Source organism: Buteo buteo, chromosome 24 (genome assembly GCF_964188355.1).
Source record: "Buteo buteo chromosome 24, bButBut1.hap1.1, whole genome shotgun sequence".
NCBI lineage: Eukaryota > Metazoa > Chordata > Aves > Accipitriformes > Accipitridae > Buteo > Buteo buteo.
In genome coordinates this window covers 12,748,634-12,773,517 of record NC_134194.1, presented here as the reverse complement: position 1 = coordinate 12,773,517, position 24,884 = coordinate 12,748,634, and the positions used below count along the sequence as shown (strand labels likewise).

Sequence of the window (24,884 nt, the reverse complement as noted above, 5' to 3'; positions counted from 1 at the left end):
GGCACAGCTGGTCACCATGTCTGTCACCAGCTGGCTCAGCCACGCTCACGTCTCATGGCAATGGCTCAGTGTTTGGCTTTGCCTGAAGAAACTTTCCCCAGGCTAAGAGGGGAGAGGAGCCAGCACATGGAAAGCATCTGCTCCAAAAAGCCTCCAATATGTTGCAAAACAGGGGAAAAAACCCGGATCCGAGCACCAGGCGTCTTCATGCAAATCTCATCCTTCCCAAGCCGGTACTAACCTCACGCTCTGGGATAGCAGGAAACCTGCAGTCTGGCTCCGCACAGCGCTCTTCGTCCTTTGCACAACACTTCGGCCTCTCCTTAAATTTCAACACGGATTGCACGGAACTTCTTATGCCGACGATTGAGTCAGTGGAGGCTGGGCAGCCCTGGCTCCGGCGGGGAAATGTTCCCTAACCACCACCAGCTGCTCCCAGCAGCTCCAGCGGCACAGCCGGGCCAGCCGGGCTGCTGCCGGAGGTTTAGGCACCGTATGGATTAGCAGCTCCGCGGGGCGAGAGCTGATGCTGTGCTGAAACAGAGGATGAAGTGGCATGAAGCCAGCCTGCCTGCACCAGGGCTGTGGGGCTCCTGCCGCGGACCGGTGTCCGACCCAGGCAGCCCGGGTGGGAATGTGGAGAGGGAGAAGCGCCGCAGAGCCAGCCTTTGTACCGCTTGTTGGAAAAGGGAGAGGAATCAGCCAGCCCAGTGCACGGAGAAAAGAGACGCCGGCCGGGCTGCACCAGCAGCAGTGCTGGGAGAGGGAGCTGACACCGGGCTGGGGTGGCACAAGACATGGCTCCATCCCTGCAACATGTTTCTTTACTACAAACTTCTGTGCAACAAAACAAGGCCTTTGCCAAACTAAACGGGCCGCGAGCCAGCTCCTTCCAAGGCTCCCTGGGATGCTCCGCTCTACCCATCCCTCAGCGGGTGCCAAGATCTTGTCGCAGGTGTCAGTTTTTCTGTTTGGGGTGTTTTTCCAGCTGGTGCTGGATGTCCTTGACGAGCTTTTCCACAAAGGTGGCATCAAGCTGGAGGAATGGGGAAACCTGCCTGTGCCGAATAGTAAAACCCGCTGGCAACGCTGTGACGCTTCTCCAGACGCTGCATCTAAATATAGACTCCTCATTTATTATCCTGCCGGCTGCTGGATTTGGTGTGAGAGGAGCCAGGGGGCTGCACTGATGCTCCCCCTTGCCTGGGGACTGCCTGTACACATCCAGTGCAGAAGCTCGCATAGGCTGAAACAGGGTGCAAAAAAAGCATAAAATAAACACGAGCCTTCCCTCCAGGTGTCTCCTAAGACACGGGGCTGGTTTGCTCGTGAAATGCTGTGGGTCCAAACCCCCACTCTGCATCCCGGAGGGGTTTAGAGATGCGCTGGCATGAGCAGGTCCCGCCTGGGTGGGAAGGGATTCCCGCTACTCCTGGCGAGAGCAGCGGCAGTACCCAGGCCTTCCAGCAAAGGCTGCGCAGCTTTCCTGTGGCTTCCCTGCTGATGACACACAGGCATGCTCCCTCACCCAAACCGGCCACGGATGCCAGCGCTCGACCCGGCTGTCTCACTGGGACCACGGGTGAGGGATCGTTTCTGCCAAACACTCATATGTCACACCAGGACTTGTCCCTCTGTTGCGCATCCTGGAGGGAAGGAGACGTGCCCCAAAATTTGCTGGGAAACTGCAGCCTCTGTGACGCCTTGCCAAGGTTTTCCTGAGAGACCCTGTTCACCAATGGGAAACGTGGTGCTGGCGGGGGAAGGAGGCGATGCTCAGGGCAGGGCAGGCAGGGGAGGATGGAGATCGCATCCTGCACATCCAGGAGAGCACAAAATCCTGCCAGGCTCAGCTCTGGGACATGGTGTGAAGGCAGCTGCCATGGGGCTGAGGCACAGGCAGGAGCAAGAGGGGTGAAGCCCGGGATGCTGTCAAACGCTGCTGGCTGCCACCCACACTCACGGGCGGCTGTGAGCTGCCATGCCGCGGCACCGTTCCCCTGGCAGCCGACCCCACGCTGCCTCCCCACCCCGGGCCAAGCTGCACGGCCTCTTCGCCCGAGATCCCGCGGGGGAGCATTCGAGGGGCTGGGACTCAGTGAGACCCCAAAAGTGGTCCTGCTAAAACCCCAGCACTGACCCCAGCCCATGGCCCCATCAGAGCCATCCCAGGAGGCTGGTGTGAGCTGCCCGCGAGCCTCCTGCCTGGACAGAGCAAGCTCCCCGGACCTTTCCTGCTGCTCTCTGGTGGGGACATCGGAGCAGGGGCCCTGTGTGAGAGGCAGGAGGGGCAGGGAGCCATGCTCCCGTGGGTGCCATCAAGCCCCAGGCCGTGCGCTTGCTGCCTCCATCACCACATCTGGGAAAAATGGGTAAAAAAAGGGGACGCGCTGCAAGCCAGCCTCTACCCCCACGCGGCCAGGAAGCCAGGCTGGGCCAAGGCGCTGCCGGCTGCTCGCAGGAGCCATCCACCCCGCTCTTGGCGCCGAGTCCCATTGAGACGGGGCCAAGCGGGACGGGAACTCCAGGCATCCTGCCTCCTGCCGCCGGCGCTCCCGGCCGGCCGGTTCACGCTAGGACACCTGCTCCCCGGGTGGCCAGGGCGCCCTGCTGCCAGCGCTGCCGGCCTCGGCCACGGTTCCTGCCCCGTGACCGCAGCGCCGGCCAAAGGAAACAGCCCTCCGGCTCCCCAGCCCACCCGGCCTTTCCCCCACAGCCACCCCACTGGCCAAATGGGAGGCTGGGAAGTGGCGGGAGGGAAGGGGTTAAGCCATTAACCATCCCTGCTGGAGAGCGGCTGAACCCAGGGCCCATGGCACCCCCAGAAGCACCAGACCTGCACTCCCGTGCACCCTGACATTGAGACCACCCATGGGTCTCGCAGAGTGGTGGGGGGCTGCTGGGGGCTGCCAGGCTGGCAGCGTACGCTCCTCTGGGTGAATCGGATCACGTGGTGGTAGCAGCAAAGGCAGCCGTGGCACCCCCTGCGCCTGTGCCACCGCTCACGTGGGGACCGGGAAGCCGCTGGGCTTGCACAGCACTGCTGCCGCACACCCCGCATCGCACACCCGCCCATCGCACACCCTCCCGCCGTACGCTCACCCAGCACACACCCGACCATCACGCGCCCTCCCACCGCACGCCCCCCCATTGCACACTCCGCTGCCACGCTCCCGCCCATCGCTGGCACACGGAGGGTGCGATGCAGGCACCCGGAGCATCCCCTGGGCAGGGGCAGAGGTGACTTCCCCTGCTCCTGAGCATCGCGGCCGCTGGCTGGAAGCTGAGCTGGGTGGCTGCAGAAGGAGCCCGAGGTCCCCAGACATAAGGGACGCTCACACCCCAGGCTGCCGTCCCCACGCAGGAACAGGCAGGACGAGGTGAGGGGCTCATGCAGGGCAACTGAAAAAGCCCATGGGGACCCACAGCAGCCCAGCAGGGAGGGAGCTGGGGCTCTGCAAGCCCACGGGAGCCCCGTGCCCACAAACATCCCTCAGCCCAACCCTGGATACAGTGGGATGCTCCCAGTCTTGAAATTCCCATTGGGGACCAGAGGTGGGGGATATGTTTGACCCTTTCCCCCCAAATCTCACCATCTTCTAACCAATCTTCATGTTTTCAGAGCATGAGAAACCTGAAGCAGTCCGACCATCACCGCATCTCCACACTTAGGGCGAGCTGGCCAGTCCCACGCTACATTCCTCAGCCAGACCTTACAGATGGCAACAGCCCTGCTTTTGGGGGAGTGTCTGGGCTCACGAGGCAGGAGCACATCGGAGACTTCCCCATGCCTTTGGGGGCTGCTCCCCCTTCTCCCCTTGTTCCCTGCTGAGGGACCATCCTATGCACAAAGACTTACAGCAACCCCAAAAAACCCCAAACGTGGTCTCTGGATGACCTCTTCCTCCCTGTGCTGCCATCTGCTGAAGCAGCAGAGAGGGGACACACGGACGCCCTGCTTCTGCCTCCCCCCTCAGCCCCAGAGGCCTTTCCCCTGCTTTCCCCAGGCTCACAGGGGGCATAGACCCTTGGGCAGTAGCTGGTATTTGGGTAACAGGCCACAGAGCACTGGGGACGCAGAGCCAGGAGCACGCGCTGCTGCTGTCCTGACGGACGGCAGCCACGCATGCTCCAGCAACTCTCCCACAGCCACCAGCAAACACCCCCGGGACCCCCGAGTCCAGATGTGAGGGGTGGCAGATGGGGGAAGAGCTCCGAGGGGAGCAGAGCCTGCCTGCCTGCAGCTCTGCCCTCCCTGCCTGCAGCTCTCTGGGCTGGGGGACCCTCCCGTGGCATCCCTGCTTTTGCCCCCGCCAGGACCGCAGCTTATTTTGGATGGTGGCGTGTGCCAGGTGAGGCTTTGCTGCCGTCCTGCTGGAAGCAGCCCTTTCTCCATCCCTGGGGGGAAACTCCGCAACAGGCTCCTTCACCCCGAACAGCTCACGTCCCCGGCTGTGCCACCCTCCCCACCGCTAACGACAGTGACCCTCTCCCACCTTTCCCCGCAGGAGGATTTTGCTAACGCCTGCCAAGGGATTTGCAGGTATAAAGGGCTCGCTAAGTGCTAACCGTGCCCGGGAGCCGGCTGGCATCCATCTTGGCAGGCACCCAGCGCCGTCCTGGAGAAACCTCTGCAAAAATCCCACCCCGTGCCTGCTGCCCCAGGGCCCCGGGCAGCCCCTTGTCCCAGCCATAGCCCCTCGCCAGGGGCACGGGTCCCATGGGAGGGAGGCAGTGCCCGGGCAGCGAGCGCAGGGGACATCCAAAGAAGGAAAGGAGTCAGACGGATGGAGGAGCCGGCTGGGCTCCCTGGCTGGCCGGCCCATACTGTAAAAGGAGTGGGAACAGGGACTGCACAGCTCCAGCTCCAGCGGTTTTAAGATGGCTGTGAAGCCAAGAGAAGGAGGAGGAGGAGAAGGACATTAACCCTCCCGGCACTGCGCTGCAGCCAGGAGCACCTCGGTGAGGACGAATGACAGATTTTCTGAGGCTCCACTTAACAGCAGATGGACCGGGGTCCTCCTGACTCCCCCCCAATAAAATGCAGCTGGTGATGCTTTCAGGCCTGGCAGTGCTGAGTTGGGAGACGCTGCCCTCAGACAGGCTGTGGGAAGGAGGAGGAGGAGGAGGAGGAAGAGGCACGTGGCGGATGCCTGCGGGAGGTGGGTGACCCTCCACGGGTGCAGGATGTTCAGCAATGCCTCGAAGACCCCTCGGACACGGACTCCCTGGGAAAGTGCCCTCCCGCTCATGCTGCCCCCAGGAAAGCACCCCACCGGGTGCTCAGCAGCACCAGAGGGGCAGGAAAGGGGCACCCATGGGTGCCACCCCTCTGGGCGCCTGCCTGTCAGCATTGCCATCCCTTGCTAGCTGCTCAGCGGGGAGCAGCAGGGCTGAGCGGTTGCTCAGCTTCCCTCCTCTTTTCCCTGTGGACATGCACGTGAATAATCACTTTTTTCCTGCTTAATGTTTTCCTTTAAAAACATCGGGCTTGGCCTTCCCTGTGCTTTTCTGTGGGATTCATCAGAGCTGCAGGAACCCAGGCACAGCAACTGGAGGAGCAAAGGTATTGGGCACTTAACAGCAACTTCCCTTCTCCGAAATGTTTATTGGTCATTGACGTCAAGTAATTATTGAAAATTATTAATTAAGAAAGCATTTAAGAGCGTTGCTTTTGTTGAGGTTTCGTCATTACAATTAGTTTATCAGCCAACAGGAGAAACATCAGCCTTTGCAGTTGCTTGGAGTGCAGCAAAGCACCTATAATTAATTTCCCTTTCCGCAGCAAGTGTTTTGCTTTGACCTACCTTGGGGACTTGTGTTTCTCCAGGTGTGCCAACCACAACAGCTCTGCAAACGCCCAGCCAAAGGGACTTCAAGAGGCCATCAGATGGGAACACCATGTCCCCTCTAGCCTGTCAGAGGCAACTACATGTGGATAACAGCTCTTTTCAGGAAAGCGTCCTGGCCAGACACCCCGATTCTGGGGAAGAAGCTGCAAGGTTAACAGGGTTGAGTCCCGCAGTCCTCCAGGTCCATCCTGCCATGCTCCCATGCCACCCGCAGCCATGTCTCTGCCTCTTATGGCACCCACCTCCCTGTGCCAGTGCCAGCGTCCTGCCAAGGAGCAGCTCACTGCGGGCGAGAGCGCAGGCATGCTGTCATCTGCAGCTTCATGTGACGGGTGATTCGGCACCAGACAATGTCCCTACACCTGCCGGCACCCCTGCGATGCTCTGCCCCCAGGGCTGGGCTCAGGGCGGGCAGAAAACTGATGGGGCGGCACGGGAGATGGCTCTGTGCAGCCACCCGGGGCAGCTGAGAAAATTGCTGCCTCTGGGAGCTCCCAGCTCCTCTCCTACCAAACTGCAGCCCACTTGGCTGACCCCCTTTCCACAGGGGCAGCAGTATGAGCCCACTCAGAAGGGGTTGACCCTTCCCAGTTCACCCCATGCCTGACCAGGGGCGGCATGGGGTGGCCATGCACCCCGTCTCCTCCCTGAGAAACTGGCCGAAGCCCGCACGGGTGCAGACGTTGGAGCACCGGTGCCTTCTCCTTCCCTTGCCCAGGCGACCTGCGCACTGCAGCTATCACATGGTGAGGTGTCCCACCAGCTGCACTTCGAAAGCGGTTTTCTTTTTATCTCCTTCCCGTCCTGGGGAAGTGGTTGGTTCCCAGGCGCTTGGCACCAAGAGGCACTGCTTTGGCAGCCCAGTGCTTTCCAAGAGTTCCCCCAAGCCCCTCGTACACCAGCAGCACCCACCGCAAGCAGCAGCAAGCAGCTGGAGGGGTGAGCTGGGGCTGGGGGGTGCCTGGAGATCAGCACAGCCCCACCGGTACCAAGCAGGAGAGGGGATGCAAGATTTGTGCTTGGAGTAGTCCAGGGCATGAATTTTGGTGGGTTATTGCTCCCTTATTTCCTGGGTCCTCTGGCCCAAGGGAATGTGACCCCACAGCGGGGCTGCGTCCTTGCCTCTTACAGCCCACTCTCCTCTTACCACCCGCTCTGCTCGGCACAGTCCTTGCACCCTGTCCCCCGCGGGAACTCGAGCCTGGGAGACCACCACGCTGCACCAGACTGTGCCTTTGAGATGAGCACAGCACCCCAGTGACCAGGGCACAGGGACAAGGTACCTGCGCCTCTCCCACCCTATCCCACCCACCCCGGCGCTCCTGCCTGCCGGCTGGGGCGGGCAGGGCAGGATGGGCAGCGGGACACGGCACACGCCGGCAGCACCGGCACAGCACCCAGTACGTGTGGCAGGAGCTGGCCCCGGCAGGCGTGCTGCGGGTCCCACCTCACCCCTGCGTGCACCCGCACGCCCCGTGCACGCTTGCTCGCGCAGCCCTGAGGCTAGCAGCGAGGTGGCTGCTGCAGCACCCAAACCCTCAGCCTGCTGAGCACCCAACCCTCAGGCCCGCCGGGAGGGCAGGCTAAACCCACGGGACGTGGGGCTGCCTCTCGGGAGGGGGGCTCGAGCACTGCTCTGGGCTGGGATCCTGCCTCAGCCCAGGCACAGCCGGGCAAGCTTCGGGTTGGTCCCTCCACCAGCAATTCCTGCCCGGTCCTGTCCCTGCTGGGGCACCGGCGGCTCTGCCTTCCCTGGGAGAGCCGGGGTGCTGGTGGGTGGGTGAGGCCGGGGGGTGTGCTGAGGAAGCAGGCAGGCTAACAGAGCCCGCACCCCCCGAATGGCAGGCAGCGCAGTTGTAGCCTGCGAGCAGAGAGCTCCTGCAGCCCTTCCACAGAGCAGGCTGCAGGCGACTGCAGGCCAGTCACCCGCAGCCCTGTGCCCCCAGGCTGGTGCTGGTGCAGCCCCGGTGCGTGAGCACAGCACCAGGGGGGGCTGGCAGCCCCCGCTCAGCAAGTGGGTCAGCTATATATAAACGGAGCAGCCCCAGCAGCACCAGTACCAGGCACCTTCCTGCCTTGCATCATTGCCACCCTAAAAACCATGGCCTGGAGACAGGGGCTGGCTCAGCTGCCACGTCGCCAGAGGCACTGCTGAATCCGCTCCTCCGCAGCCATCGCCCCGAGGGCTCCCAACCCTGCGCCCCGCTTGGCCAGGGCAGCCACCCCAGAGGCGGGGGGGACCCGGTGGGACCGACGTCCGCCGGACAGACGCTCCCAGGAGGCCACGGCTGCAAGCGGCGTGCGTACTCCGCCACACAGAGCTGGCCCCCAGGAGGGAGCCTTCCACTTCCATTCATCGAAACCAGCCGCCCCAGCTCCCAAGCACCAAGGCAACCAGCTCAAACCCCCTCATTAAGGCTGGGCAGACACCTCCTGGGCCCGAGGCGCACAGGCATGCCCGCTCGGCAGCGTGCACGCGCGGGTTTGGCTCGTAGGGTGATGTTGAGCAGCCCCAGCACACATCACTGGGCGAGGACGTTGTGCAGGAAGGCTGTGCAGCAGGGCAGTTTAGTCCCAGCATCCCCAGTTTGCTGCCCCCCAAGGGCAGATGCCTTCCTCAGTGCAACCTGCCCCCCTCATCTGCACCGTTGCGGTTTGTGGGTCCAGTAAACCTGGAGCTGGAGCGCAGGAGAGGCATGGTTTGGGGTGCTTTTGGGCTGCTGCCACCTTCACAGCCTTGCCAGCGCTGCACAGGAGGAGAGGGCTGGGGTTCATCCTGCATCCCTGCAAGCAGCTGGAAAAGCCCTTTGCAGCCTGCAGGTTTCCAGTTTTCTACAGTCGAACATCACCAGCCTCTCACCCAGCCCAGAGGGTTGGTTATTAGGGAAAAACACTTTAATGAGGCAGCTCGTTAAAGGCAGGAACAGATTAGCCCAGGAACCTGAGGAACTCTGTGACTGCTGAGTTCAAGAATAGGAGAAACAGGCCTTTCCCTGGCAGTGGCAGGAGATGCTGCCTCAAAGCAGTGGGCTGAACCCATGAATCCTCAAAGCCCTTTCAAAGCCCTGCACCCTCCCAGGAGCCTGCGTGAGCTCTGAAGACGGAAGATGCCGGGAAGGGAGGACCGTAGCTTGAAACCTATGAAAACACCCACTAAAATACAGGTGGAAAATACTCCATCCCCGACAGTCAAGTTCAGGCACTGCCTCCTCCGCTGATCAAGCAAAATGCCAGCACCAGCATCGACTTCCAGCAGGGATGCTCCAGGGAGAAAGCCTTTGGCACAACACAGCCCCGCTGGACCAGAGTGACGTGGGAGGAGAGGCAAAGGCAAGCAGAGTTCAGAGTTACAGAGAGTCACCAGAGAAAAATTAACCCTGGAAAAAAAATCCTGCTCCATTTCCCACTACAGGGAAAGGTTTGCAGACCATCTCTTTCCACAGCCAAATGTAACGGTGGTGAGCAGGGGAAGCGCGGGGTGAGCGGGGCACCCTGGGAGGTCGGGGTTACCTCCAAGCCACTTGGGCAGCAGGGAGAAGAATCAGGCCCGTGCGACGGCTGTTGTGAATGAAGGTGGGAACAGCGCTGCCGAAGACAACTTTGTGAACAGGTACTATTAATAGCAGTACTACAGGGCGCTTTTTTCGTGCTTTCTGCAAGGCGCTCTCTGGGACTGGTGAACATTAACGGATTGGGCCCTGCTACAACGCCAGGGAAGCAAGCGCGTGTGCGCATCGCTGGAGCCCAGCACCAGGCCGATGCCCTCAAGGAATAAGGACCAGCAGCAAGTGGCCGACCGAGCCAGCCACCCGCCGCCGCGGCAGACCAGTGCCGGTCGGGCGCTCAGACCGAGGATCCCGCGCGGGAGCTGCCGGCGAGGCTGCCGCCATGCCGGTTTCCATGACGACTTCAGCACTTGGCGCGAGATGGAGATGACGGGATCAGCCAGGAAAGTAACTGAGCGGAGCTGGCGTCCTCCGTCTGCCACGGCCGGAGGCACAGCCCTGCCAGCCCTGCGCGGCCGGCTGGCACAGGGAGAAGCCCTGGGAGCCTCCGGGCATCTGGGTCCCCCTCACCTCACCGGGCGCGTGCCGGCTGCCAGTTCTCCCCGTGAAGCGGAGCGTGCCCATCCCGTCGGTCCCTCCCCGACACCTCCGTGAAAGCACAGCCCGGGTCCCGACTCCCACCACCGGAGCACCCGGCCAGGTTTGCGCCCCTGGCTCTCGCCCCGGCCCTGCTTTTTCACTCCTGGTGGGGCCGTCTCCCCGGTGGCACCACCACCGAGCGCGCGCATCCCTTCAAGCCCCGGCTTGTGGTGTCGGGGCCAGCCGGCACAGCGGGCAGCCTGGCAGGGCGGTACCCAGCTCAAGGAGATGCTGCAGGCTGGGGCTGAGCTGGCACCAGGACCAGCCAAGCCCGGCAGTACCAGCCTGGACCGGGACAGCCCTGATCCTCACCCCCCACGGAGGCTTTCCCTGGCTTCCAGGTAATCTAAGATCAAGCACTCCAGCCAGACGTGCTCAGTCAGATGCCCAGGGACACCACGCAGCAGTGGGGAACCGAACACCCGCAGCATATGACTCCCCAGCTGGCACGGTCCCCCCAGCCCCAAAAGCCACCGGTGCCCAGCTGAGGAGCGCTCCGCAGTGACCGCATCCCTCGCCAAGCCGCCGCGCGTGGCTGCTGCTTTCCCAGGCTGCTGGCGGGGAGCACGCAGGGCTGGGGCAGGGCGGCGGGTGGCTGGGACCCCCGGCACCCCCTCCCGCCCGCGCACAGGATCCTGCCGAGCGCCCTTTTATTCCAGCAGTGCAATTAGCCTTGCTGACCCCTGAAATCCTCAGCCTCTCTAAGCAGCCATGCATTAAATCCCGGATCCAAGAGTGGAAATAGACTTCGTAAAAGGCTTATGGCCCTATTTATTACATTTTACGCATGACGGAGTCCGACAGCACAGCAACGGCGCTGCGGTCGGCGCTGGCTCTGCCTCCGCGCCGAGGCAGACTGACAGACGGACGGGCAGGGTCTGGAGCGGGCAGCAGAGCCTCGGCGGGTGTCTCCTCCTGGCCAGGCTTGGGTTGCCAGCTGAGTGCTCCCTTAGACGCAGGCAGGCAGGGATATCGATCTAGATGAAAGCTAATACCGCTGTCGGGGCTGGGTAACCGTATCTGCCGCACATTTGTATTCCTTAGAGCAGGGCGGGAGGGCTGCAGCCATCTGCCGGAGCGGCTCGGGGAACCTGGGGATGCTGCGAGCCCTCCGGCCGGATCTCAACTGCATTGCCTCCTCCCATTTCAATGTGCAGCCTTTACCTTCTCTATTCACCTCCACCTTGCTAGGGCCAAATAAGACAGACCTGAGGAGGGCATCACCAAAACGGCAGGGTCCTTCCTTCAGACCCAGGCCGCCTCCACCCAGCAGGGACTGGTGGGGCTGCCACGGGGCAGCGCCGAACCTGCCCGGTCCCTGCCCACGCGATGGGAGCCGAGGGGGCATCGCACTGGGGTTTGCAAGGTTGTGCAAGGGCACCGTGTGAAAGCAGCGTGCACGTGTTCACCAACACCTCCCCAGGGGTCCCACCGTTTAGCCAGGTGGCTCCTGCCCCGGTGGGATGGCAGGGGTGGCAGAAGACCCTGCACACCAGGGTGAGCCCTGGCACGAGGCTGCACAGCTCCGAGCTGGGCAGAGGGCACGGTGACAGGCAGGGGTGGGCAGCAGGGAGATGTGGAGGTGTGCAAGGAGGCAGAGCCGCTGCGTGCAGAGGAAGCAACAAGAAAAGCACAGGGATGAAGGCTCAAATAACTGAGGGACCCTCTGATTTCCCATAGAAAACGCAAGGCAGCTCCTGCATATCTCCATCAGGGCCTGAATCACAAGACAGATCAGGGAGCCCCTGCAGCAGCACTGGGCCAAGGAGCCGGGCTCTTGCTGTCAGTGCTGCAAAGCAGGGCAGAGCAGAGGGGGCACGCAAGGGTGTCCCCTCCTCATGCTTACAAATAGCCAGCTGCAGAGACTCAAGCAGCATGCGTCCCTGGGACACCAGCGTGCACAAACGGCTGCTCCCCGCTTTCTTGGAAGGGACCCATGGCACCCTCATCGCAGGGCAGTCGGAGATGTCAAGAGACAAAAGCAAGGGCCACCCTGTGCACCTCCAAGAAACTTGGCTTCCATCAATACTTCATGCAACATGCGAGCCTTGCTGATCCCAGGTGGTACAAGAGAGCCCCACGATGCCATGTAGGCAAGCTGGTGAGGCGGTCAGACCACTCGGGCAAACCCATCTCTTGTGCTCATTCTGAGGGCAATGAGGGGCCTCGTGTGTATGGAGAAGCAGAAGTGGGTCCATGGGATGTGCACAGTGCCCGGATCCTGACGCAGGTGCATCTCGGCCAAGCGTACCGGCCCCGCTGCCCGCGAGGGTGGGGAGCGTACGTCCCTGCCAAGGGGAAACGGCACCTGCGGGCCATCCCTCATCTTGGCATTTCCAAGGGTCAGTCCCACGTCTTTCACCAAAGGAGCTCAAAGGACTTTGATGCCTGCGGTGCCCCGTACATCTAAGGGCAGAAGGACCTTCACCGTTGCTCGCCTTTCCGCCCAACCCCACGCCGCAGCGGTGACTCTGCTCCAGCAGCCCTGAATGATCACGCCGAGGTGCCACAGCCCCATGGGGCCCTTTGGCAGAGCAGGATGCGGAGGTTTCGCCCGTAGCTCAGCTCTGCTTCTGTGCTTTGGAGCACGGTTCCTTCCTCCAAGGGGAGGCGATGGCATGTTAGCAAACAGCATGTTTGGGCGTAGATGGGCTCTGGCCTCAAAGGACATTGAGACATTTAGAAAAAACCCTGCAGTCCACATCTCTGCAGGTTCCTGCTTCCCTGCCGGTGTGCGCAGCCTGGTCACTGCTGCAAGCTCCCCGCTGCCCCGGGACAGCTGCAAGCCCACCCTGCTAAATGTCAGGGGAAACCCCCCCGGCCTGATTGAACAAGGCTTAAACTCCCCCTAACACCCATCCACAAAGGTCCCATACCCACCAGGGCACTCACAAGCTAATCCTCCCTCCAGAGTGGCTGCTATATTTAGGTAGCTAAATGAGGCAGAGTGGCTTTTTCCAAAAAAGAGTTAGTTTGGGTTACATAAATACAGAGAGAAAGTTGAAAGCTGTGTTTCCAGGTCCTTGCATTGCCATAAGTGAGCAGCAGGGACGGGAACAGTCTCCCCCCAGTAACCTGCCTTTCATTTATTTTTGACTCAGCTGGATATGCAGATGGGTTTCCAGCTCCTCTGGGCAGACGGGCAGCAGGCGAGCGGTGCAAACGGAGACGAGGGAGCCTGGGCAAGCAGACCCTCATGGGCAGCCCCTGGTCACCACAAGGAGGTGGGGGCCCAGGGGCTGCCAACGCCCCACATCCCGGATGCACTAACACCGGAATGGAGGAGCCATCGCCGCAGGAAGGCCAAACAGCACGACTGAAAGCACGGGCAGGAGGAGTCAACAGAAGTAAATAAACCGAGCAGCTCCAGCCCTCCCCATCCATGCCTGTCCTAACAGTTCCCCCGCGACATCCCTCCCTGCTCAGCTGCCAACTTCCTCCTGCATCCACTTTCACATCCTAAAGCCTCTGGTCCCATGAGGAGAGGAGACGTGCATGCATGAGCATGTCCCGCACACCTACCGCTGCTCCCCCCAAGCCCCGGGGCTGCAGGGCAGGGGCTACCCCTACTCTCCAGCTCGGCTGCTGGCGTGAGCTGTCGGGAAGGGTTGGTTGCCATTCGTCAGCAAAGCAGTGTCCCCACCAGAGCTGGGTGACAACACGCACCAGGGGGGTTTCTGGGGACATGTACCACGTGCTTTCATTTTCAAAATATATATAAATAGACATACTTATTCCTTCCTAAAAGGACACGGCCACAAGAAAACAAAAAAGGCAGCTCAAATACCATCCAACCTTTCAGCCTGAGAAAACCACACAGTTCTCATAGGCTTGAGTTGTGTTACCTGGGAAATGGGTTTTAGCACCCAAAACCAACATGCGCCAGTCTGCTGGTGGGGCCCACACAGAGACAGAAACTTCCTTTTTAAGAAAAACATTTGCAATTTTTTCTTTTCATTATTAGCACGGTCAGGTTGTGACTATTTATGTGCAAGCTTGCTCGCAACGAGAAATGATGCTGGTTGGTTTCAGACGCCTGCTCCAGCTATGCAGAGCTCTGGGGTTTATGCTGTTCAAGGGAAGGGTTGAAAATCCTCCTGTCATTAAAATGCTGGAAGGTGGCTCTGAGCCACGCACCCCTCACGCAGGCAGGGCTGCACGCCCCAGAGCAGAGGGGGAAAGGAAAGCAGCTAAGCAGCCGCAGTTTAAAGGGAGCCGACAGGAATGCAAAGTTTAATTAGCTAGAAGCCAAGGGCCATGGAAGTTGCAAACGTTTGCACTGAGGCCGTGCAAGTCCTGGAAAATCGGGAGAGAGGGACCTGAGCTGGAACAAAGTTCAGCCCCGCCGTGCTGGGTGCCAGGTGAGCAACCTCTGTGTGGCAGAACAGGGCACCGCCGGCTCTCCTGGCACAAACCACCGCGCAGCACCCCGTGTCCCGCCCTGCCCTCCGCCAGCGCTGCCTGCGAGCGGGCAGAGCCCTGATCCTTCTGGCACCCAGGCAGCGGCTCTCCCCCCTGCTCCGAGCCCAGGGAGCACACGCTCTGCCTGGGCGACGTGCGAGGAGCCGACGGACCGCGGCCGCCCCAGCCCCGCGCCCACCGGAGTCGGCAGGCGATGCTCGCAGGGCGGCTGGCCGCTGCAGGCAGAGAGAAGCCAGAGCCTGCCCTGCTTTGGCCTTCAAGGGGAGCTGCGCGAGTGCCATGTTTTACGCCTCCAGCTCCTCGCTGTTACCCAAGCACGCGTACAACCGTCACCCCGGCCGCGATCGGCGCTGCGCTTTGCTCTAACCCAGCCCAGCTGCTGCGGGGCCGGCTGGAGCTCTGCCCCATCGGTCTCGTGTGCGTGCAAAGGGTCGCGGCAGTGGTCCCGCTGGGATGTTTCCTGAAACGTACATTTGCACTTTCTTCATAAAAAAATACAACACATAACTCACTCCTACCTCGGCGCTTTGGCTAGAAACAAAGCAAGAAAGGGCTCAGCAAGAAGGCTGCTGAGGCTGGGGGGATGGCTCCGTGTGCCGAGGGACAGCTGGGGCTGCTCCGGCCGCGGGTCCCCTCATGGTAGGACAACCGGGTCCCCAGCTGTCACTCGCAGGCAGCGAAACCTGCCGTCCCCCCTCATCCGGGCAGGAGGGAGGAGAAGAAATATGATTAGAGGCAGCTGGGCTTCCTTCCGTCCGCAAAGCCCAGACGGCCGCCCCAGCACGCTGCTCTGGCTGCGGCACAGCCCCAGCTCAGCTCCCCGCCTGCGCCGGGATGCTCTGCCCTCTCCCCTCCATCTCCCCCCCCCCCACCACAGGATTTCCTTGCTCTTGATGTGCACGAAAATTAGGAAATGAGGGTTCCTCGGGGACCAGGTCGGGAAGGCAGCTTTTGGCGGGGGGAAAGGATGACACCTCCCACACCCCTCGCCCGCCGCCCCATACGCTGGGATCCAACAGGGTCCTGCAGCCTCCCCAAACACAGGCCGGGGAAGCAGAAGCGACGGCGGTGATGAACTCGCTGCAAACTGAAACAGGAACTGAGGAGCCTGACCAGTGGCGCTGGCTCAGCAGAAGGGACTGTTTCGGCCAGCGTGCTCCCTGCCGCTGCAGGCAGCGACCGCAGGGCGCAGAAGCAGTGCAGAAGAAGAATTTAGAAAATGCATCACAGCAAAGACACGCTTGCCCTGCAACTGTAGTCGCTGCAAGAGCTCGAGGAACTCGTTTTATCCTCCGGCACCTCAGCACAAAAAGCTTCCAGCATCAATATAAAGCATGTACCGCTCTGTCCCAGGGAAGGGGAGAAGTGTCACGTCGGCCCTCCTGGGGCACCGGGGTCTCTCCCGCTTCAGCCCCCATCACACAGGCTCACCCTCACCAAGGGCAGAGGCCTCCTGCTCCCAGCCACGAGGGCAGACGCCTGCCTGTTTGCTGCCTGGGTGGGCAGGGTGCTGCAGGAAGGGTGGGTATGCACAGGCAGATGTAAAAAGCTCCTGTCATACTTCAGCAGGACCCTCATCGTGCTCCCCCAATGAAGCTTCGGGTAAGGGGGCTGGGGGGGGGGCACTGGGGAGGCATCCGGCACCCAGTGCCTGGCGGCTTTGCCTCGGGACAGCAGGGATGCAAGATAAGCGAAGTATTTTCCCTAAGCCCCACATTGCTGCCCGGGAGCCAGCAGTGATCAAAGGTTAGTCTGGCTACTGGATGGGGCCATCTCAAAGAGCCCCCAGGGCTGCCACAGTCTCCACACACCCCCACCAGCAGATACCAGACCTGCCACATGGAGAACCCCTCGCCCGGGGTGGTGGTGGGGGGGTGTTCCAGCTCTTACAGGGCCAAAGGAGATTTCCAGCTTTTCTTTTTCCCTGTCTTAATTCTGAAGTGAACCAGTTTAATGTAGCAATTTGCAGCAGGTCAACCCTGGCTGTTGCATCTGCCTGGGGAGGTGCAGCGAGACAGAGCAGGGTAAGGACGTGGCTGACGAGACCGTGAGCGCTGCCAGATCTGTGCAAAGTCCTACGGCATTTCTTGGAAGCTCCCATTATAAAAAAACAATAAATAAATAAATAAATAATAATTTGTGAGCCAGAGCTCAGGCAAAGTGCTGAAACGTAGAACAGCCGAGCGATAAGGGAAGGGAAACACATTGGCTGGACCATCACCCTACGGTGCGGCTGTCCCTGGCAGTAGGTCACTACCTCACCTGACCACCCGCCCCATTAACTTCAACCTTTAGTCTCTGGCTCATTACTACAAGCAGAGGCAGCTTAAAACATCCTCTTCCACATGCTCGCAAGAGGGTAGCTCCCCAGCCAGCAGGCAGGTGGGGAGAACCTGCCTTTCCCAGCACGGCACGCAGGCAGGGGAGCCGGCTGCCCGCTCTCGGGGTGCAGGCAAGAGGCTGCCCCAGCCCGCGCCCCCCAGGGAGGAGCAGTGCCGCACGGCCAGGACCGCGGCCGTCAGCCCAGCACGGCCGCGCTGGCAGCGGCGGCTCCGGCGTGTACAAAGTTCCCCCTCCGCTAAATCACTTCAGGCTGCCAAGCAGTCACGAGAAATATAAACCCGCGCGGGGTTGCCATGGAGCGGGGCTCAGCCGCGGGAGCCCGAAGCCGATTCCTCCGGCAAACACGTTTGCCGACCCAGGCCCTGCCGGAACCTCGTGTTCCTGGCTCCTCGGTGGCGGCGAGCGAGCACAACACGCCTGGTCCCAGCAGAGCCTTATCTCTGGGGCCAGCCCTTCCCTTCCCTCCCCTTCCCCACCAGAGCCAGGCCCCCTCCGCGCCGGAGACCCCCACGGGTGCTGGAGCTCTGGGCGCCCTGCAGGGACGGTGCCCCTCACCATCTCCCCAAGGCCACGGGCAGGCAGAAGAAGCGGTGGCTTCGGTGGCGTTTGCCCCGCAGGCACCGGGCAGCGAAGGCACAGGCTGGCCCCGCACAATGCCTCTGCGCCAGCCCAACGGGTGACGTCCCCGAGCTCCCACGGGTGCTGGCACATGCCGGCCAGGGGGAAGCGTGCCCTTGCCAGCACTCTGCCTGCCGGCAGTGCAGACGCGGGGCTCCCACGCTCCGCCACGAACTGGCCCCCAGCCCCACCGAAGGGCATTTCAGAGTCTGGCAGGCTCCCGCACCTCGGGAACAGCGGGCAGCAGTAGCAGGCAGCAGCGGCCGGCAGCACAGCAAACTGCCTGCCAGGAGCCAGCCCGTGGCGTCCCTGTCTGCAGCCCTATGCCAGGGACCATGGGACCCAATCCTCAAAGCCAGGAAGGGGTTTGGGGCAGGAAGGGCATCCCCTGGGCGTTTTTCACTGGACAACCACCAGCACTGAAGTGCCTGAGCAAGTGGAGTTTCTAACTACAAAGAGGCTTTTGACATTGGAAAGGTTAATGTGAGAGAGAGATCCGTCTCCCTCACAAAGCTCCCTTTGCTGGAGGCACTAGGTTGAGACCTTAATTATTCACCTGTTGGAGAGGTGCCTTTCCATTACGGCATGAGACCAGGGCAGGGATGCGCAGGCAGGAGGGAGGAAAGCCCACAGCGGGGGCAGCCCTGGTGCCCTGCCAGGGTGGGGAGCACCAGGGTATCTGGTCAAAAGCAGGGGGTGAAGGCAGGCAGGTGTGTGGGGAGGCTCTCCGAGGGGCCAGATTTCAGGGACACCCCCCCCCTTTTCCCCCATCACTGCTCCCAGCGGCTGCTCTCTCCCAGCTCCGAGCAGCAGGCTCAGCAGCACGCCACGCTCGCCATCGCCCGCAGCCACCGCTGCGGCGCGGGCAGCTGCCGGCATCCCCGGCAACCGCCGCCCCCCACTTTGCAAACGTACCCGTGTGGCCTCTGCTAACTGCCACCGTCAGTAACAGCCACCGCACCACGGCCACCTTGCAGAGCTTTCCTGGGAGGGGTGGGGGGGTCTGCAGCCCCAGCAATGCAGCGGCCTTCGACCCAAGCTGCAGCAATGCAGCCAGGCTGGAGATAGGCTTTGCACAGGCCCTTGGGCTGTCTCGGTCATCCAGAGCCCCCCCCCTGCAAAATCTTTGAGAGAAAAGCCTCAGAAAAAGCAGAATATCAGTCGGCTCGGTGAGGACTATCAGAAATTAGGGATGCGTCCCCACTTCATTACTGGCAGTAACAATTCACCCAATGGACCACTTCTCCACCAAGGGCTTCACTGTGCCTCCTGTACTCACCAATGGATTAAGCTGTTAGCAGGAGGCTGAGAAGTTAAAGAGAGAATATTGTATTTCAGTTCATGTGATCTTAAGCATCTCTCTGAGAAGCAGCTTGGTTCTGGGTTGTTTTTTTTCCCCCCTGCTGCACTTCATTTGGGGTTTTGAAACAAATTGAAGCCGTAAGAGTCAAACTGCTCCTGCCTTTAGCAGGGATGCTGAGAGTCGCCAGCTGTTCCGTGGTGCTCCCGGCAGAGCTGCCTGGCTGGCACTTTGCAGCGCCTGGTGCCAGCAGACGAACCAGCTACAACCAGCTTCATACCTCTGAGCAGCAAAGAGTTGCACAAAATGGATTAAGCGGGCCCAGAAATGACACATTTTGAGTCGCAGCAAAACAAAATCACTTTTTTTGTTGTTGAAAAGGGAAAAGGAGTTGGCAGGAGAAAGGCAGATATCAAGTGAAAACCCCTGATTTTCTTTCTGTAGCAATGCAGGTACCACGTGAATCATCGCTGTCCTCGATATGTAAATAGAGGTTAGCAGGCATCCTCAGCACAAGCCCATATAATTAAGGGACTGATGCAAATATCCATGTCAAACCTTCACCGTGCATCTCCCCAAGAGCCCTCCTGAGGATTCCTCCCCTGGCGAGGAAGCGATCGCCTGGCACCTGCCCGCACCCAACTGCGCCTTTCTCAAAACCTACTGCGAAAGCAAGGACTGGGGAGGAGCACGGGGGAGAGAGGAGGAGAGTCAGAGTTCCTCAAGATTTCCACGAAGGAAATGGCTAATATTGATGATCTCACGGCCTCCTGACATTGTAGCCTCTCAGGATAATCTGATCTTGTGCTGGAGCACTGGGGACTTCGTGGAAGCAGCTTTTGGGCTTCATTGAGAAGTCGGTAACCCAGTTGTAAGCAGAGGCTCGTACAGTAGTAATGGGGAGAGACGTCAGCAGCCAGCCCCGGACCGCCTCCCGCTCCGAGTTATAAAGCGGGCATGTGACAGCAGCCAGGGCTGGAGCCTTCCCTGCAGTTTCATCAGAGGTTAAGGTACAAGCACAACACACGCTTACAACTTCAGGCGGTTCTTAAGCAAATGCATGCAAATCATAGCTGGGGGGGGCGCTTCCCCCCCCCCCCTTTTTTTTTTCTTTACTTTTTACCCTAGCCTTTAACCCCTCTGCGCACGTGGGGACAGGAGGAAATGCAATTATCAAAAGCAGGCGCCGGGTGGGAGAGCAAACACAGGCTGCACACGGCTGCCGAAGGAACCCGCAGCGGGCTGCAAAGATCCCCTTGCTACTCCTCATCTTACACACCCCGCAGACATCAGGCTAGCACTAACTCTGTGCGTGTACCTACGCCGCTCCCTCCAATACAGTGCCCGTATGGCAGAGGGGGAGAAAAAGAGGGGACAGGCACAGCAAACTGGATTTTAGGACATGCCATAAAAACAGTCGTCTTTCGTCACAGGCCATTTCACAGTCCCAAATTTTGCAGGGGATGTTCACAACATGGTGGTTTTGCACCAGAGAAGGATGACAATTCGCAGGATTTTTTCTCCCCTTCACAGTCCCTTTTTGGAATAAGATTCCTAAATTGGCACATCAAATGCTGACCAAAAAGCAAAAAAGAAACGAGTCTTCAGATGCGAGCTGCAATCACACAAGCTTTTCATTTCACGTTAAGCACGCAGAGAACAGGCAGGTTATTGCGGGGAAGCGGAGCCAGGAACTTTCACCTGCCCAGGGAACAATGGGGGTGGTGGGAGCTGCAGCCTTTCTGCCATACGTCCTAGGGATGGCATCCCACACAACCAGCCTCCTCTTCTCTAGCTGACGGTTCCCTCAGCCATAATAAATCCGTCCAAATCGGAAAACGCAAACCGCTTACAAAATCTTCTCGGCCCACTTCTCACCCTTCCTGACCCTCCTGCGGTAATCAACCTGTCAGCAGCTCTTCGTTAACAACCGAAGCTGCCACCCCCCTCCTGCTCTGCCCCCAGCAAGCTGCCCGGGTCCCAAGCCAAGCCGGAGCGCTCTGGAACTGGTGCCTGCGAGGAGAGGTGCTGGGACTACACCGATCCAGCTGGTGGCAAGACCTGCCTGGTTCTGTCTGGCACACGCACCGGGGGCAAATCTGATTTACCAAGTCTTGAGACCTTATTTGTTTTGAACCCAAACAGCGGGATTAGTCCCCGTCCCGTTCCCCCCCCACACACACGCTCCTGTCGTTTGCAATCCCGGAGCTAAACTGGTGAGAGAGAGAGCAAGGGTTGGGATGAACACGCTAGCTTCACAGTCGAAGCTATTTTGTAATCTGTGGTTATGAAAGTGAAGGGCTGGAGGGATGATATATAACTACAGAAAACTCTTCCCACTTGCACCAGCCTCATCAATCCGACTGCGAAATGCGCGGTTGTGCTCCGGATCAGTCACGGCTCTTGCTACTGCCCGGCTTATTGTATAGCGCCTCTCTTCCACCCCCCAAAATGGAAAAGCATGCGAGCCCTATAGCCAGCACGGCTCGCTCTCGTGATCGTGCGGGAGCTGCCAAGGAGCCTTAATCTGATTTTAATACCCAGCCTCGTCCAAAAGGGAGCCCATCCAGATTTTGGAGCCGCTGACTCGCAGCACCGAGACCCCTCTCCCTACCACCCCCCCCCCCTCCCCAAACCTCCATCCCCCAAGATCCCAGCCGGTATGCGTGTAACTGACGCTCGGCATGACTCATCCCACAGCCCGGCTCTTATCAGCCCCCACCGCGCAGCCCCCTGCGGAGCAACCCCCCCCCCCCTCGCCGCCCTGCACCGCGCCGTCCCCCTCCCCACCTTTGCAGCGGGAAGCGCTGTTGCAAAGCGGGGGGGGGGGGGGGGTATGTGCCAAAACCGATCAACCCATCAACTTCTCCCCCCCACACACAAATTCCCTGCAGAAACCGGGGGGGGGGGGGGGGGGGCGCGGGAGTCCACGTGCTAGTGGTGCTGAAAGCGCCGGCGGGGCTGCGGGGTTGGTGCCGCGCCGGGGCCGCCCCGAAGCCACGGGGAGGGCCGCAGAGAGAGCCGCGGGGGCGGCAGGGTTCCGCGCGTCCCCCCCTCCCCGTATTTAACGGGACCCCCGCGGATCCTCCGGGCACCTGGGCGAAGGGCCGGTCCCCGCACCCCCCCCGCCGGGGGGGGTGCGGGGACCGGCCCTTCGCCCAGGTGCCCCAGGAAGGTCGGGGGGGGGTCTGCCGGCTTCCCCCTCCCCAGTTGCAACCCGCGCTGGGTAAACCGGCCAGCAGATCCCCCTCCACCGCCCTCCCTCCCTACCTGGCTGTCAGCGAGGTAACTGAAGACGAAGGAAGAAAGATCCTCGTCGAGCAGAGAGCTGCAATCCGGCCCCGGCTCCGCCATCTTCCACCTCCGGCTGGGGCTGAGGCGGCACCGAGCATGCAGCAGGCGCGGCGGCGGCGGCGGCGGCGGCGGGGAGCCGGGCGGCCGGCGGGGCGGAGCCGCCCGCAGCCCCCACCCGCCGGCTGCGGGAGCCGGGGAGGGCGGTGGAGCGAGGGGGAGGGCGGGAGCAGGGCGGGAGGATGGTGGCGGGGGGGGGACACACACACACAGCGCCCCGTGGGGTTTGCAGCCAGGCGGGGGGCACAAGCGGCTTCCCGCGGGACACGCGCGCCCACCCAGGGCACCAACTTGCTGCGAGCCCCTTAGAAGTGCCGGCCCTTGAAAGGGGGGGGGGGGCACCTGGGGCGCTGCCGGCATCACCGGGAGCTGCTCGACAGTCCCTAGGTTGCCCCGAGTTGAGATACGTAAACCCTGAGCGCAGCGTGGAAAGGCTGAGGGTCGCATCCAGGCGTGGGGGACAGACAGACACCCGCGGTGGCAGAGCGCCCCGTGGGGCTTGCAGCCACACGTGGGGCACGGGGGCCTTCCCGCAGGACGGGCACCCACCCAGGGCACCCACTTTAAGCAGTGCCATGCACACCTGAAAGAGTGCCTTCCCGCAGGACGGGCACCCACCCAGGGCACCCACTTTAAGCAGTGCCATGCACACCTTAAAGAGTGCCAGCCCTTACAAGTGGGGGCACCCAGCATCGCCGGGCACCACTCAGGAGTCCCTAGCTCACCCCGTGTTGAGATAAATAAACCCTGAGGGCAGCGTGGTAGGCCGAGGGTCACTTCCAGGCTCAGTGGGTCTGCACTGGAGTGGGGCCAGGTGGCCGAGAGCAAAGAGTAACAAGGAAGGAAAAGTCTTCAGATTTCCCTCATTTTCATCTCAACGCTCATCCCGCTGTTGCCGCGAGCGTCTTGATGTCACGCACGTCATTTTTCTGTCTGGGGTTATGAGGCGTACGCTAAAAGCCCTTTCAGAAATAATTAATGACGGGACCAAAAATCTCATGAATGTTCTATTTACTTACGCGTAGCAATTACATGGGAAAGAGCAGGACTTGGCACTGCAGCCTGAATTAGCTGATACACAACCAACCAAGTGGCAACACCTGCAGCCTAATGGCTCCAGATCCTAAAATCCCCTCAGATGGCTCAGGCGGGCCTGCAGTATCAGTGTAAATGGCTGATGAAGCAAAGCAATGCGGAGCAATCTAGGTGGAGAGCTCTGCGTCAGGCTCTGATGGGTGAACAGAAGGTGCTTCTTCCTCCGGTAGGAAAGGCCTGCTGCCCGTCCTTGCCCTGCTTTTGTTTCAAAGGGAGAGCTGTTTCCAGCCACTTTTTAATACCCTCTGGCCTCCCTTCGGTTCTGGACACGCTGTGAACACCATGCGATGTAGCAACATTGGATTTTCCCTGATCGTCCCGAGCCTTGCACCAAAAGAAGATGTCAGTGGGCAGCGTGTTATATCATACGGCTGATGAGAACTGGGGGCAGGGGTGGCTCCGCTGCTGGGATGGGACAAAGCAAGAGAGAAGCTGCCGCCAACTCTTCCTCATTGCTGTGGCACTTTATTACTAATTACTGTTATGAAATGCTGAAACAGTTACCTAAGGTGCTTTTCAAGCTGTTCCCTCAGCAATGAAACTTCTCTTCCCACGGGTGGGAGGTCTGGGCCCAGAAGCGTTGCTGCCTGGATGCACAGCTGTAGTTCACAGCAGGCACAGCACAGAGCACAGCGCTGCTGGACTGCATCCGAAGGGCCGGGGGAAGGAAATTGCCTTGCTCTGGGGCACGTGCAATTCCTTGCAGAACAAGACTCGAATTCCCAGTTGACCCTGCTGGCCAGTGATCTGGAGTGCATTCCCACCCCGGTCCCTCCTTTGCAGAAGATGGCAAGTGCTGAATGCTACTGGAGAGAGGAGGTGAGGTGAGAACAGGAGGGACGTTTGCCCCAGAAGGGAAAAAGCAGGACTGGCAGGCCTCACCATAAAAGCAGTCCTTTGGGAGGAATTTGTTGCACAAAAGGCAAGGTCCTCACTCAAGTATCTTGTGATTTCCTTTATACCAGTTGTACTCAAATAGGAAGTAACCATTCATAGGAATTACGTGTGAACGGTTGTTCTAAAATCAAGTTATGCATAGCCATGTGTTTCAGAAATACCTTTTCCCTTCTGGTGTGTGTGCAAGCACAGTTCCTCCCTCCTTGCTTTCTAACCCGAGAAGAGGAGCCCTTTGCAGTCCCCAGCTGTCAGCAGCCTGTGAGTCGCCCACCCTGGCTGCAGCCACCCGCACGGTGCGGCTCAGCCAGGCAGCCCAGCGGCACCGAGGAGCACAAGGAAAGCAAAGCCCAGCCTGTGCTGCCTCATTTCTCCTCTGGACAGAGATGGGTTAGGGCTTCTTTCAGCCAAGTGGGCAAAACTGGATGGGACGCTGGGGTCAGGCTGCCCTTGTGCCAAGAGGGGGCCAGAGGAAAGCAGCGATGGAGCGAAATGGGGGCATCTCAGAGGGGTGGACTTGCTGCCACTTCAGGGTTTCTGTGGAATCCCAGAGGACGAAGTACAGTTGCTCACGTGGCTGCAAGTCGGTGTTAACATGCTCCAACTTCTGTTCCTGACTGCTCTGGACTTTTGTACAGTCCAAGCGTTTTTCTATGCCGTTTGGGTTTTTTCACCTATAGAACGGACATCACACCACTTTCCTGTGCCCTGGAGCTTCTGGGGGGGGATTGGTTGAATAACGCTCATAAAAAGGACTTTGAAAGCACCGGGAGAGAGGCAAAGGAGGACAAGATGTTATAGCTGGCATTGTCTCTACCTCCTTAGAAGTCAGTGATGCGGCAGCCTCAGAAATACCCATGGTGG

At 60.4% G+C, this 24,884-nt stretch overlaps 1 protein-coding gene across 6 annotated transcripts in view; it reads right to left on the bottom strand.

The window, feature by feature from the left end:
• The window catches only part of PPARGC1B (PPARG coactivator 1 beta), a 58,158-nt gene extending 36,045 nt beyond the window's left edge, over nucleotides 1-22,113 (bottom strand). For 3 of the 6 annotated variants that reach the window (XR_012654287.1, XM_075056518.1, XM_075056520.1), the window contains exon 1: nucleotides 21,951-22,111. Coding sequence is in view for 4 of the 6 variants with exons in the window: in XM_075056518.1 (XP_074912619.1) it covers nucleotides 21,951-22,034 (84 nt within the window). In the remaining 2 variants the exon portion in view is untranslated. Of the gene's footprint in view, nucleotides 1-21,950 lie in introns of all 6 variants that reach the window. The other 3 variants (XR_012654285.1, XM_075056519.1, XM_075056521.1) reach the window with 2 other exon arrangements.
• Between the last annotated feature and the right edge of the window lie 2,771 nt (nucleotides 22,114-24,884).